Raw genomic sequence first — 12,738 nt, 5'->3', positions numbered from 1 at the left:
GTATATATTAACTAAGTGTTTACCTCATCTACGGTTTAGGGTGGGAGCTCATTTTAGTAGTTAGCATAAATTGAATAAATAACCAACTGACATAATACTTAAGATGTTATAACATCCAAAGCTTTTAGATATATACACAAACAACAGGTCACTGGAAAAGGGAAATGTTCCTTATCTCCTGACTTCAAGAAGTGGAATATCACCAAAACAAAAGGAAAAATTGGCAACACAAACTTAGGAAACAATGCATTTACTGTACAAATATGAATGACAGAATTTATACCAGTGAATGCCCTGAAAGAGAAAAATGAAAGTGATGGAGGACAGAGGGAGCTATTGGTTTACTGTAGCTTTTAGGAAAAACTCTAGGTAAAATAATCAGAGATTGTATAGTCTCTATGTTATGAACTGAATATTTCAATATGAAGTGAAATTATGCATGATTGTCGGGCTGGAAGAATTTGTACGGAAATGCAAAATAGGCTACTGAGATAAGCAAATATCAGATTAGCTTGTAAAGAATTTTTTGAAAAGGCGGGCAAAGACATGGATGTTACAAATAGTAAAATATGTAGCAATAAAATTCTTAAGATGGATTTCTTTGGTCTCCCCTACCATCTAAAATGAAGTTTTCTAGCTAAAGGGAAGAAGTCTTTAATCAAGCTGTGGTATGAATTTTACACACAATTTTACACATACACTTGCTTCTTGATGTGTCTGTCACATGGGTTTTAAAATTACATCGCTAATATGCCAGCAGTGCACACTCTCTGAGTCCTACTGTGCTGGTGCTCTATGTAATTTTCAGTCACATACTTAATCCTTTAATAAAAATACAGTCCCCTGATCCATTCCTACTAAATAAGTGAATACACGGTATAGAATATTCTGGTGCATTATAGGGCCTGATACTTTGAGGTGCTGAGTTCCTCAACTCTCTTTAAAGTCATTGGAAGATTAAGGTATTCAGTACCTGACCAGAAGCGATTGGCACTTTAGAAAATCAGGCTCTGAAACAACAATGGAGTTATTTTCAAGTTCACAAGTCTCATCAATGGAAGCACACGGTATGCACAATCATATATAATTGCAAGATAGACACAATCAGGAAGAAAATATATATCTTGAAGTTATCGGTCCAATCAGCTTGAAGATAAAATGTCTTTAAGGCTGGCACTATAAAAATCTATTTTTTGAAATTCCTTCATACTGCAATATTAGAACCTACAATGAACACCTAATCTGTGGTATTAGAATAAAAAAATAAAATGTGTCTCTCTTTTATCAGTTTAAAAGAATTTCCTTTTGTGTTGTCTCTATTAATAATTTAGGCAACAAAGAAGGAGTATTCTTTTGAACAGAAAGTGACAAAAGGGAACATACTGTCATTTACTATACCACAGAGATTACATTCTTATTCAGAACTCATATTGCTTGACGCACGTATGGACTACTGAAATTATAAATTTGTTATAGCCATGTTTTGGCAGCAATATTTAGTCTATACAAGAGCACCATACAGATGCCTTAGAAACTGTAACAGGTATTAATGGTTTGACATTATCTGCCATTATTCATAATTTCACAGGGAAACATTCGTTTTTGACCATGAAGTCTTAATATTACCGATTTTGTTGAAAATATTCATTTCAACTCATTTCTAATTGACAAGACTGACCTGATATTTTGGTATCAAAAAATGATCAATTTTCATGTCTGCACTAAATGCTATCAAAGTGACTTTTTAAAGAGATTGAAAAGTAATACCTCAGTAGACTTATGGTTAAAGCTGCGGTTCTGTCACGGAAGTCACAAAAGTCACAAATTCGGCTGGTGCGGCTGACCCCAGGGCCACCCAAGCAGCTGGCCCCGGGGTCAGCCACACCAGCTGCTGCTTGGGTGGCCCCAGGGAGCGCCCTTGCAGTCTTCCCAGGAGTGGGCCTGGGACCAGCCACACCAGCCACTACTCGGGTGACTCCGGGCATCTGGCCCCAGGGAGCACCCGAGCAGCAGTCCCGGGGTCAGCCCTGGGGCCAGTTGCACTGGCCACTACTGGAGCAGTGGCCAATGGGGCCAGTCATACAGGGCAGCTGCTGAGGCAGACCCCGGGGCCAGCCACACTGGCCGCTTGCTGGAGCAGCCCCAGGCAGCTGGTGCCAGTGCCGGTGGCCTCAGGGGCTGCTGGAGTAGCAGCAGTCCCAGGGGCCGCCCCAGAGGCCTTCAGAGCAGCAGTCCCAGGGGCTTCAGAACAGCAATCACCCCCCACCACCAGTGCTGGGGCTAGCTGTCAGCCCCCAGGACCCTCCTAAACAGCGATGTCCTGGAGTCCCCCAGAGCAGCAGCACCCCAGGGCCCCAGGAGTTGCTAAGTTTTAATCAGGCGTATTTATATAGTAAAAGTCATGGACAGGTCACAGGCCGCAAATTTTTGTTTGTTGCCTGTAACCTGTCCATGACTTTTCCTAAAAATACCCGTCACTAAAACATACCCTTACTTATGGTAAGATTGGGCAACATTGTAATTATAATAGATTAGTGTAGATGAATCACCAGCAATGACTTATTCTTGCCAACACCGGTTGACACTGACCCTATGAGACAAAGGGTCCCCCATTAAAATGTTAAAAATAAATAGCTTTTTGATTTTAAACCTACTGTAAGAGAAGATTATGTACTGTGCCAGATTTTCAAAAGAGCTCAGCACTCAACAGCTTCCACTGTTCTTTTTAAAAGATGCACAGAGAAGACTATCACCATGCCTTGCATACCTTCAGCCAATCGTTAACCTGGTGCTTAGTGTTTGACTCTGTAATGTTAACATTCTTTTAAAATCCTTTTTTGTATGGGATTACTTAGGATTTTCTTTTTTTTTTTTTTTTAAGAAAATGAAAAAAAAACAACTCCATCCTGTTCAACTGTAACAAAATCCTACCTAAGTAACCATAAGGATTTGAATCCACAACCTTCAAATCCACAGCACAGAGCCCCACTATTTGAGCTAAAGATACCAGAGCAAATAGCAGTAGTAGGTTGTTAGCCTTTTTTATGCACTAGCCATTAGAAAGGAACATGACACACACTTTGCCAGTAGGTTACAGAACTATTTGTCAGACAGTAGTAGAATGCTGGAAATCAAAATTCTTGGGTTCTATTCTTGATTCTGGGAAGGGAAGGCGGTCTAATGGTTAGACCATTGGGCTGAGAGTTAGGAATTTTGGCTGCTGTTTGTTAATGATTCTCTGCATTTGCATAATGCTCATTCATCTAAGTTTCAAAGCACTTCTGAATATGGGAATGCAGGAGTAACCTCATTTTACAGACGGCATAACCAAACACATAAATTTGGCATATTCATTTTGAGAGTCAGTGTGGCTAAGTCTTGGGTCTAATGCTAGCCCTGAAGCTCAGCTAAAAATAACTGCCCAACTCTTTCAGATCCTTAGGCATCTGTCATTGATGTCACATCATGGTGCTACTAATGATAAGGCCTTACTAGTTATGCTTTATAGGTGGAGAAGTAACTATGTTCTGTAGCGAAGGATGCCTAATCTTTCTGTTTTCAGTTGCTTGTAACATCCACAAAATGTAACTGTTTGGACTAAAATGGCTCGTGATTGCTCTGTGCCTCCTGATGAACTTTTTTTTAAATGTTTCAGCAAAAACTGTGATAGTTGCTAGAGAGTGAGGCAAGTTAAAAACTGGTATATTTCATTTGCCAATATTAAAAAAACAGTTAAAAAAATTTCCAGTAGCCTCAGCATTTAGAGCAGAACCTTAAAATTTAGTAGGAAGATAGTCCTGAGATTGGAGAGGTGCCTTGCACAGGACAGTGAAAATCCATTCAAATATAGTTAAGTTATAAGCCATTGGGAAGGTGATGGGGAGGGGGGGGTGTAGACTCACCATTTCCACATGCTCAGTAGAACCTTTTAGAAACGTGCTCTTAATTTTTGGAACATTCCAGCTGCATTAAGCAAACTCCAAACTTCACAGAATTACAACTTCAATATGGGGAGAGTAATTGCAGAAGCAGTAGCTTCATCTCCCAACTCACCATACCATTTGGCCTAGGGAAAAGTGCACTCATATGGGAGCCAGGAGACCAGTCCCCGCACCAAACCCAGGGGCTACTAGAGATCTTTAAAAAAATAAAAGTGATAGGGGAAAAAATTAATGTTGGCAAAAATGTCTGGTTTTAACCAGCCCTACTCTCAGCAGCAATTGCACGTTTTTTTTCCTCAAACATTCCAAAAAAAAGTTCATCAGGTTGCAGAGACTTAGCATGAAAAATTTCAGTCCAGATAAGTTCGTCAAAGTTATAAGCAATTGAAAAGAATAAATTAACTACAGAACATAGTTACTTCTCCATCTGTAAGGCATCGCTGGTAAGCCCTGATCATTGACTGCACCAGTTCTAATCAGACTCATCGGACTCAGATTCCTTATGACAACATATCTGAGTTCACACACACACACAAAAACAGCTAGCATCCCTAGGCACCAATAAATGCATGGTCTTGGCCTAATCACTAATAAAACAAACTAGTATTTAATGAATGGAAGTACAAAGACTTTACCCCATTTTCAAGCAGAAATAGATGGATGTCAACACTGATGAAAAATCCACACCCTTGAGCGAGGTAGTTATACTGGCCGACCGTCCCCCCACCGCCCTATAGTGACGGGAGAGCTTCTCCTGCCGACATAGCTACCGCCTGTCAGGGAGGTAGATTAACAACACTGACAGATGCAGTTAAGCTCTCCCGTCGGCATAGCAACATCTTCACTGAAGCGTTACAGCGGCGCAACTGCATTAGTGCAGCGGTGCCAATGCAGGGTTTTAAGTGTAGTTCTGCCCTTAATTGCTAAAACTCTCAGATCAGTACAAAACTTTCTACTCTGAGTATTTTGGTTTTACCCATTTTTGTCACAAAGAAAAAGAGAAAGAAACAAAGAAACCTTAGTCTGGGCAGGAGAACATTTCATTTTAAGGGGCTAACCAAAACATAAAAATAATAAGTGAGACACACAGGCAGAAAACTATTAGATTTATGGCACTTTCCCCATTTTTGTTTAGGAAATAACTATGATATGTGAAGAGAATAAGGTCCTTCTCAAACACCACCTCATAAAACTTCAAAGAAATAACAGCAATGAGGAGTTTATGTTCTTTATCATTGATATGGTTATGACATCAATTTTATCAATTTTTTCATAATTTAGAAACCCTACATTTACAAACATACACTATCAAAGAGGAATAATACTCCTGGGTTATGTGAGATATTCGGCTGTTTCAGATGAAAAGCATATCAGTTTTCAGGGATAGCTGAATATTCATCAGAGAGTCTGCTACAGGGGCCAATTCTGCCATTATAACTCAGTAATCAGTCCATTTCAAGTGGAATGCTCCAGTAAAGAGGTACTACCAGGTGTGTGTGGTGGTTTCTCTCCCCTCACTCCCTTCCTCTCTGAGAAGAAGAGAAAAGAAGCCCAGCTCCCCAGGAAATCACTGTTCTTTTCCTGCATGGATAGGGAGAAGTCAGAGAGAGAAGGCTGAACATGTACATTTTTCACAAGACAGGAGAAGCGGGAGAGAGTGGAACCTCTGAGCCTGTAAAGTGCCCAGCAACTGAGCCTGCTCCACTACCTTCTCCATCTGCTCTCTCTCCTCCCGTGCTATGAATAATGCAGCAGGCCAACTTCTTCATCCCTCCCCTGCCTGAAAAAGCCTATGGGTGGATGACTGTGCTCCTTTCTAGGGAACATCGCTTTGAATCTTGGAGAAAGAAATGGAGAAGCAAAGGCCACAGCTGCTATTGAAGGGTTTCTGCCTCTTTCCCTCACAACAGCCAGCTACTGCTGCTCATCCCTGTGGGACATCACATGAAAACACAGTACAATGGAACAAGGAGGGACCTAAAAGAGACAATGCAGAAAGTACCATGCAATGTGGTACAACTGACAGGTCTGCTACTTAATTGCAGCCACTTACATCCCTAAAGTCTCAGTACTGCAAGGGAGTGGCCTTCACATTGATTCTTAGTAAAAACAGCATGTCAATCAAGGAGAACAAATTAACAAAAGCTGTCTACAAATAAAGTTTATATAAGTTTAGACATTTTTATTTTAACTTCACTGTAAAGACTCAAAAGAAAAAAATAGATGATATTTAGAACTGAAAAATAGAATCACCTAATCTCTGTTAGCTGAAGAACCAGTGAGCAGCCAGCAGCATGCCTCTGAATGACTAGCTTTGCAGAGAATTGTAATACTTCTCTCCATGGTCCAAGCTGCTGTGAAGCTCATCAGGCTTTTGCTCAAGTGTCTTCAGCGGCTTCTAGTCAGTTTCAGATCACAGTTCAAGGCCATGGGCCTAATCTTCAAAGCAAGTAATAGCTTAAGACATATCTATGTAAAAGATGAATACAAAAGATGAATACAGTTTGTAAAAGATACAAACTGCCTGTGTATTAACTGCCCCGACAATTGTGCTTCTCTAGAACAACACAGATCACAAAACCCAGGAAGAAGCACGTGAGAGCCAGAGAAATAGCACTCTCAACCAAGGCGATAAGGATATAGAACTAACTTCCACAGATTTAGCAAATCACAGACCTGACCATCTTCACAGCGCATGACAAATCCTTCCACTTCAAAAAAGCCTTCCTGCCCGAGCAAGAATGACACTTGCAGCAATGGCATTTTCTGCCTACAGAAATAGATATAAACCTACGACACAAACAAATCAACCAAAATATCCAAACCCACATAACAAGAAAAAAATACCCTAGTCAGAGTTTTTAATACAGAAAACAGCTGGAGACTCCAAGAAGCCTACTAAAGATTTCACTATTTATTTTACATAGCAGATGCTCAGATACCAAGGTGATGGGCAGCAGCATAAAAAAACCTAAAACAGAATACAGCAGCTAAAGCGAGTAACAGAGACCAAACATGTCATAATTCACTGTATGACCGTTGGCATGCCTTTTCTTCCCAAATCAATCCATCCATAGAATGGGAACAGTAAAATCTCATTGAAAAACAACATGTTACACCTAAGTCTGTGTTTTCTTGGAACCTAAATAGCTTGTGGATCTTTGCAAGAAAAGCACTATTTAAGTGAATCAAAAATAAAGGAAAAGGAAATTACTGAAATTTAAAGCTAGCCCTTAAACTGACCATAGAGACCTTTATGCAATGCTTTTTTGCAGACAAAACATATGCATAATTACCAGCACACTGAATGTTAATGAAAGTGTGATAAAAGCAGCCATGCACATAGAAGGTAATTAATCTAGTTGAAGCTGAGTTTTATTAAAATCACCTATAGGATTGGCATTTTGGATTACTAGTTTATTTTTACCCACCTCACTTTAGATAATCCAGTAATCCTGGATTACAATGCAATGATGCCACTTCTCAGAAAAACTTTTTTCCCTACTACAGGCTGGTGGTACTTTTAGGAGTGACCCTGGTCCAAGCCACGCTATCACCTACAGCATTGCTAACTCTCACAATTTTATCATGAGTCTCACAATATTTATTCTTCTTCTTCAAGCCCCAATTCCTGGAGTCAAGAGATGGCAGGAGAATCTCAGTTTTCATTTTAAAAAATGAAAGAAGTTTCTAGCTGTCTGGTTATGCAGAGGAGCCTGACAGTTTGAAGTGAATGTACCCTGAAGGCTCATAAAGCAGAAGGTGAATAAAAAGAATCCAAAACATATTTGAGGGTTTGGAATTTTTTTAAATCTCATGATTTTGGAGGAGACTAATTCATGATTTTTGAACATCTGGGGTGGCAACACTACATCTATGCTTAGTTTCCCCCTATCATGTGATGGAGACTGGATTACATCTCAGATTGGTGGGATAGGGACAGCAGAATAGGCAGGTCCTATCTCCCAGTAGAGTCACAGAGAGACAGACACCCTTGCCTCCCTACCTGAAGAGGGCAGGGAATACTAGGAAGAGAACAGGGAGTATCAGGAGTACTCCCATTGGGAGACCTGAAAGGGAACAGCAGCAGCGGTGGTTAGGTTTCATCAGGTAAGGATAAAGACTGCCTGGGATGACATGTGAACCTCCCTAAGGGGAGGAAAGTCACCCTGACCCTTGTGAAAGGGTTGTGGAGGCTCAAGATGGCTCAGGAGTGCCTGGAACGGATAGGTGATTCAGACCTGACAAGAAGGTGTGGATGGGAAGAGTTTCTAGTTTAAGTGTTAGGATTAGAACTAGCTGGGAAACTGAATTTCAGTTCTGCAAAACAAAAAGCAAGAGTTTTTGAAAATATTTGATCTCAAATTGCTACAAAAACCCAAAACCTTAAAGTTTTCCATGGAACCGAAATTCAATATTTAGTCTCACAAACAAACTCTGAAATGTTCCTGCTACGGAAACATATCACAGTTTTGGAAACAAATTACTGCTCTCCTAGGGAGCTAATCAGCACGGGGAGTCCCAACTACACAGCAGCCCACCAGCCTGGGGAGCTCCAGCTCACCAAGCGGACTGCTGAGAAGAAGAGGCAGAAAACCTGCCTAGTTTATGTCAGAAACCTATCTGATTACTGTTGGAAGTTTCATCAAAATTGACACATTCTGCGGGAACATGTCAATTTCTACAAATCCATATTTTTCCAACAGAAAAATATTAATTTGTAAAATTTCCAAACAGCTCTAGCTTGGATATATTTTGGGTGCTGGTAAAACTGTTAAACTGGGCCCCAAGTAGACTTTATTTTGGAACTTTAATTGTTTGTTGAACAGAAAAATAAACCCCACCCACCCAGTTCCTCTTTAAAATCATTTACATAATACTTACATGCAATTTTCCAATTCAGCTAGTCTTTATAAAGTGATACATCTCTTGGAGTATAGCATACAAAGAAAACTGCCAGAGGTTTACAAAGAAAGCCTAACATTAAGATAACTTATATAGAACAACTCATTCTATTAGACCCGGACTATGTTACAAGCTACATTAATAGGTATAGTTTAATTTACTACTAAAATTGAGACTCTGGTGGTATAGAATGTAGCTGTTTAACAGCACACAGCAATAGTACACACAGGTTTAGGACAGGAACTGAAGAATGCCATACCCACTTCAAACTGCAATGGGAATATAGGTAGATAGAATTTCATTAAACAAACCGGTCATGATTGGGACCACCTTGTAGTTACCATGCTTTCTACCTCCCACTTTCCTCCCATCCTCTTAGGAACTACGATACTATAATATTAAAGTGTTTTAATATATAGAAAATGTGAAAGCAACAAGAGATATAAATAAAGGTTTTTATTCATTTTAAAAACATTCTTATATTCAATTTTCTTTAAGACAACTATATACTCATTGTTTAAAAGTCAGACCTACATATTATATGCAAACTGTGAAGAGATCTGAAAAAATAGAAACTGTAAACTGCTGCCACATAGATTTACAGCTTTAAGAGTATGTGACTACCTAAATGAAAATTCAGATGTTCACTGTACCGAAGTTGTAAAGCATACTTTCTGGTTCCCCAAAGGGATGGGACAATACTGAAAATACTTTCATTCTGTTCTCTTGTCCCACTTGGGGAAAAGCATTTGAATGAATAGTTCTGCTCAGAGCTGAGTGTAGTACAAGTGTCTGTTTATAGATATGGTAATAAAAATCTCATTTTGGTGTTCACCTGACTACAGCTGGAATTAACTCAACAAGAGAGGAATGGGAATGTATTTACTACAAGTAAATGAATGAATATATATTCTGTTGTCTGTGAAGGGGGAAATTTACATGTCTAACTCCCAATGACTTACAATGGGAATTAGGTGTCTCACTACCATTTGTGCTTTTGAATGACTATAGGGTATGTCTCCACAGCAGCTGGAAGTGTGCTTCCCAACACATCTGTCTGCCTGTGCTAACTCCACTCAAGCTAACGCACTAAAAATAGCAGCATGGCTGTGGCGGCACAGGCACCCAAATACACACCCAGGATGTTGGGCGAGTTTGTACTAGAGCTAGCCACCGTGACTGCACTATTTTAGTGCACTAGATCAAGCCGAGCTAGCCCGTTAGTCTACCAGTGCACAGACGCATACTCCAAACTGCTGTAGAGACATAGCCCTAGTTACTTTAATGCCAAGCTATAATGCCAATGTGATTAGGAACTCAATTTTTCAACTTGTTGTAGGTAGTGTAAAGATGCTCACTGTGTAACATGAAAACACCCTGTTAAATAAAGAGATCTGATTATTATATAATGTTTCTCAAAACAAAACCTCACTGTTGTAATGTTTATTTTGTCTGATATTTTCATGGCAATGATTTGTAAACTTGTTAAAACTTTCTAAATAAATTAGTTAAAAAAGAAACTCAATTTGTTCTATTCTGATGTGAATATAATCAATTTTAATAAACTCAAGTGAACTGCATTACAGATATAACTCATTTTAATGATACTGTAATTCCTGTTCAGCCAACAAGTTAGTGCATAGAGTCTTCTCTTAGTGAATTTTCTCCCCATAGGTGAAGGGGAAGAGAAAACTCAGTGAGTTTTCATTATCAGGAGAGCTTATTTAACTCTCCCTTCATCATTTAGGCAATGAGTGAGAATCCCAAGATCTGTGGGTGTCCTGTGCCTCTACATAGCTACTCTCATGGATCATTCCCACACAATAAGGCTCTGCGAGAAGCCATGCTTCCATTAGCTGTCTACTCCTACATCTGCGGGGCATAGAAGTGGTGTATAAATACTGCTTGAGCAATGTTAACATCCACTGGGTCTAATAGAGATGCTTTATTCTCCCCCTGTGCCTTCCTGACCCTGTTAGCAACAACTTGGAGAGACCCAACCAGGCCAACTTCTGCAAAAGGAGTGGAAAGAAATATGCCAGAGAACTAGTACCCCAACTGCCCCATTGCTGAGTCATCTTGCCAAAATCCTCTTCTTGTTTGGCAAATATTTATAGCAGAGTGCAGTGGTAAGGTCTTATCCTTCCTTATTTTCATTAAATACGCCTATTACCAAACAGAAGCGATTAAGCTATAACTGTCAAGATTACTCAGGTGTCTCTCTATGATGCATTATCCCTGCTTTGTGTAGTGTTTGAACAATTTTCACTAAGGTAACTGACAGCAGGCCACCCTTTGCATTTCAAGGAACTGCATGACCCATGTGCCACAAACCCTCGCTTTTAAGCCAACGCGGCTTTATTCAAGGACCAAAACGGTGCAATCAGATTGCTGTCACAACCGCAGGCGTGATTCGTCATTCTGGTTGGGAGGCAGGTGTAGCTCCTAACCTTGGTTGGGGCTGCCGGGCTGCTCTTTCCAATGGGGGCAACCAGCAGGGCGAGCGGGGGGCAAGTCGGCACCACTGAAATGCAGCTAGCTCCGGGGTGGCGCAGGCGGCTGAAGGCTGGCCCGGGCACAAAGGGGTGCGGCAGGGGCAGGCGGCCCGCAGGGGGGCTCAGGGCCTCCCTAGTCCAGGCAGCGAGGGGCGGGCAAGGACCAAGGCAGCCCTAGCAGGATGCGCGCTCAGCGCGGGGCTGGAAGGGCCCCACCCGGAGGAGGCCGGGCAGGGGAGGAAGAACCGGGGGTGCCTAGGTGAGGGGGGGGGCTCCGTGGGGGCACTGCCCCCCCCCTCGCAGCCCTGCCCAGGGCCGGGAGGACCTGCCCTCTCTCTGGTACCTGGCACTGACTCAGCTCCTCAGCCAGGTTCCTGAGCTCTTCCTCCAGCTCCAGGACCCGAGATGCTGCTGCCGCTGCCGCCGCCGCCGCCGAGAGCGGCTCCTTGCGTTTGCTGGAAGCCATGCTCAGGGAGCAGGTCGCCGCTCTGGGCCTAGGGGAAGGGGTTGCACCCCTTCTGCCCGCCCGCTCCAGAAAAAAAATTTGCCGTGAACCAAGTACATTAAACTATCCGGCTTTTTTTTTTCCCATTGACCGTGCGCGGGCGGCACCGGAAACCGCAGAAAAAAGGACGCAGCGCGATGATGACGACGACGTCGGTTTAACGGACAGCAAAAGAGCAAGCGGTGGGGAAAAGGGATTGGAAGGTTAGCTTCGTTTTCGATAGCTCATGGGTCCCGGACGCGCATGCGTGGTTTTTTTCGCGCCGTTGGCTTCGCTCTTTGCCGCCCTCAGCGCCGGGCTGGTGGCCGAGTGAGCGCTGCGTAGCGAAGGGGGCGGTGTAACGAGGGTGATGGGGCCCAGCTGTACATCCAGCCCTGTGACCTAACCATTAGAAGTGGTGGGAGCGGAGCCAGCAGTGGGCTGGATCCAGCCAGAGCTGGGGCTTTGGGCCGGATCAGGATCCAGTTGGTCTTGGCGCGCTGAGGGCCGCTGGATACGGAGGGAAGGAGACAGGGGGCTTGGCTTGGCTTCGGCGTGAGGCGCTCAGCCACCATTGAAGTCAATGGGTGACCGCTCGTTTCCATAAACCTCCCCCCGCCCGTGTCTGCCCCCTCCGGCCCCGCGACGCCGCGGTGGGAGGGGAATACCACGTGGGTACCGGCGTTTTGCACAAAAATCATGAATGCAGGAGTTCAGCCATGATTGCACAAGGCGTGTAAATGCAGCCATGTAAACGGGTATCTGCCCAGCTCTTCGCATACACATTTCCTCCCTTTGCTTCTCCACTGCAGGTGGACTTGTGCGTCCTCCTCCGTCCCCCCACTCTGCACTCCCACACACCGCTGAAAATGTGGGGCCCTGAATGTGTTGCCGCACAACATACAAGTAAAAT

The 12,738-nt window shown here is 42.6% G+C and overlaps 1 protein-coding gene across 1 annotated transcript in view; it reads right to left on the bottom strand.

Moving 5' to 3' along the window:
- Positions 1–12,387, bottom strand: part of CNTLN (centlein) — a 277,422-nt gene extending 265,035 nt beyond the window's left edge. The window contains exon 1 of the mRNA XM_054033059.1: positions 11,685–12,387. Within this exon, the coding sequence (XP_053889034.1) occupies positions 11,685–11,807 (123 nt within the window). The 5' untranslated portion in view covers positions 11,808–12,387. The remainder of the gene's footprint in view (positions 1–11,684) is intronic.
- Between the last annotated feature and the right edge of the window lie 351 nt (positions 12,388–12,738).

Source organism: Malaclemys terrapin, chromosome 6 (assembly GCF_027887155.1).
Source record: "Malaclemys terrapin pileata isolate rMalTer1 chromosome 6, rMalTer1.hap1, whole genome shotgun sequence".
NCBI lineage: Eukaryota > Metazoa > Chordata > Testudines > Emydidae > Malaclemys > Malaclemys terrapin.
The sequence above is the reverse complement of the archived record's forward strand: the minus strand, read 5'-3'. Positions and strand labels throughout refer to the sequence as shown.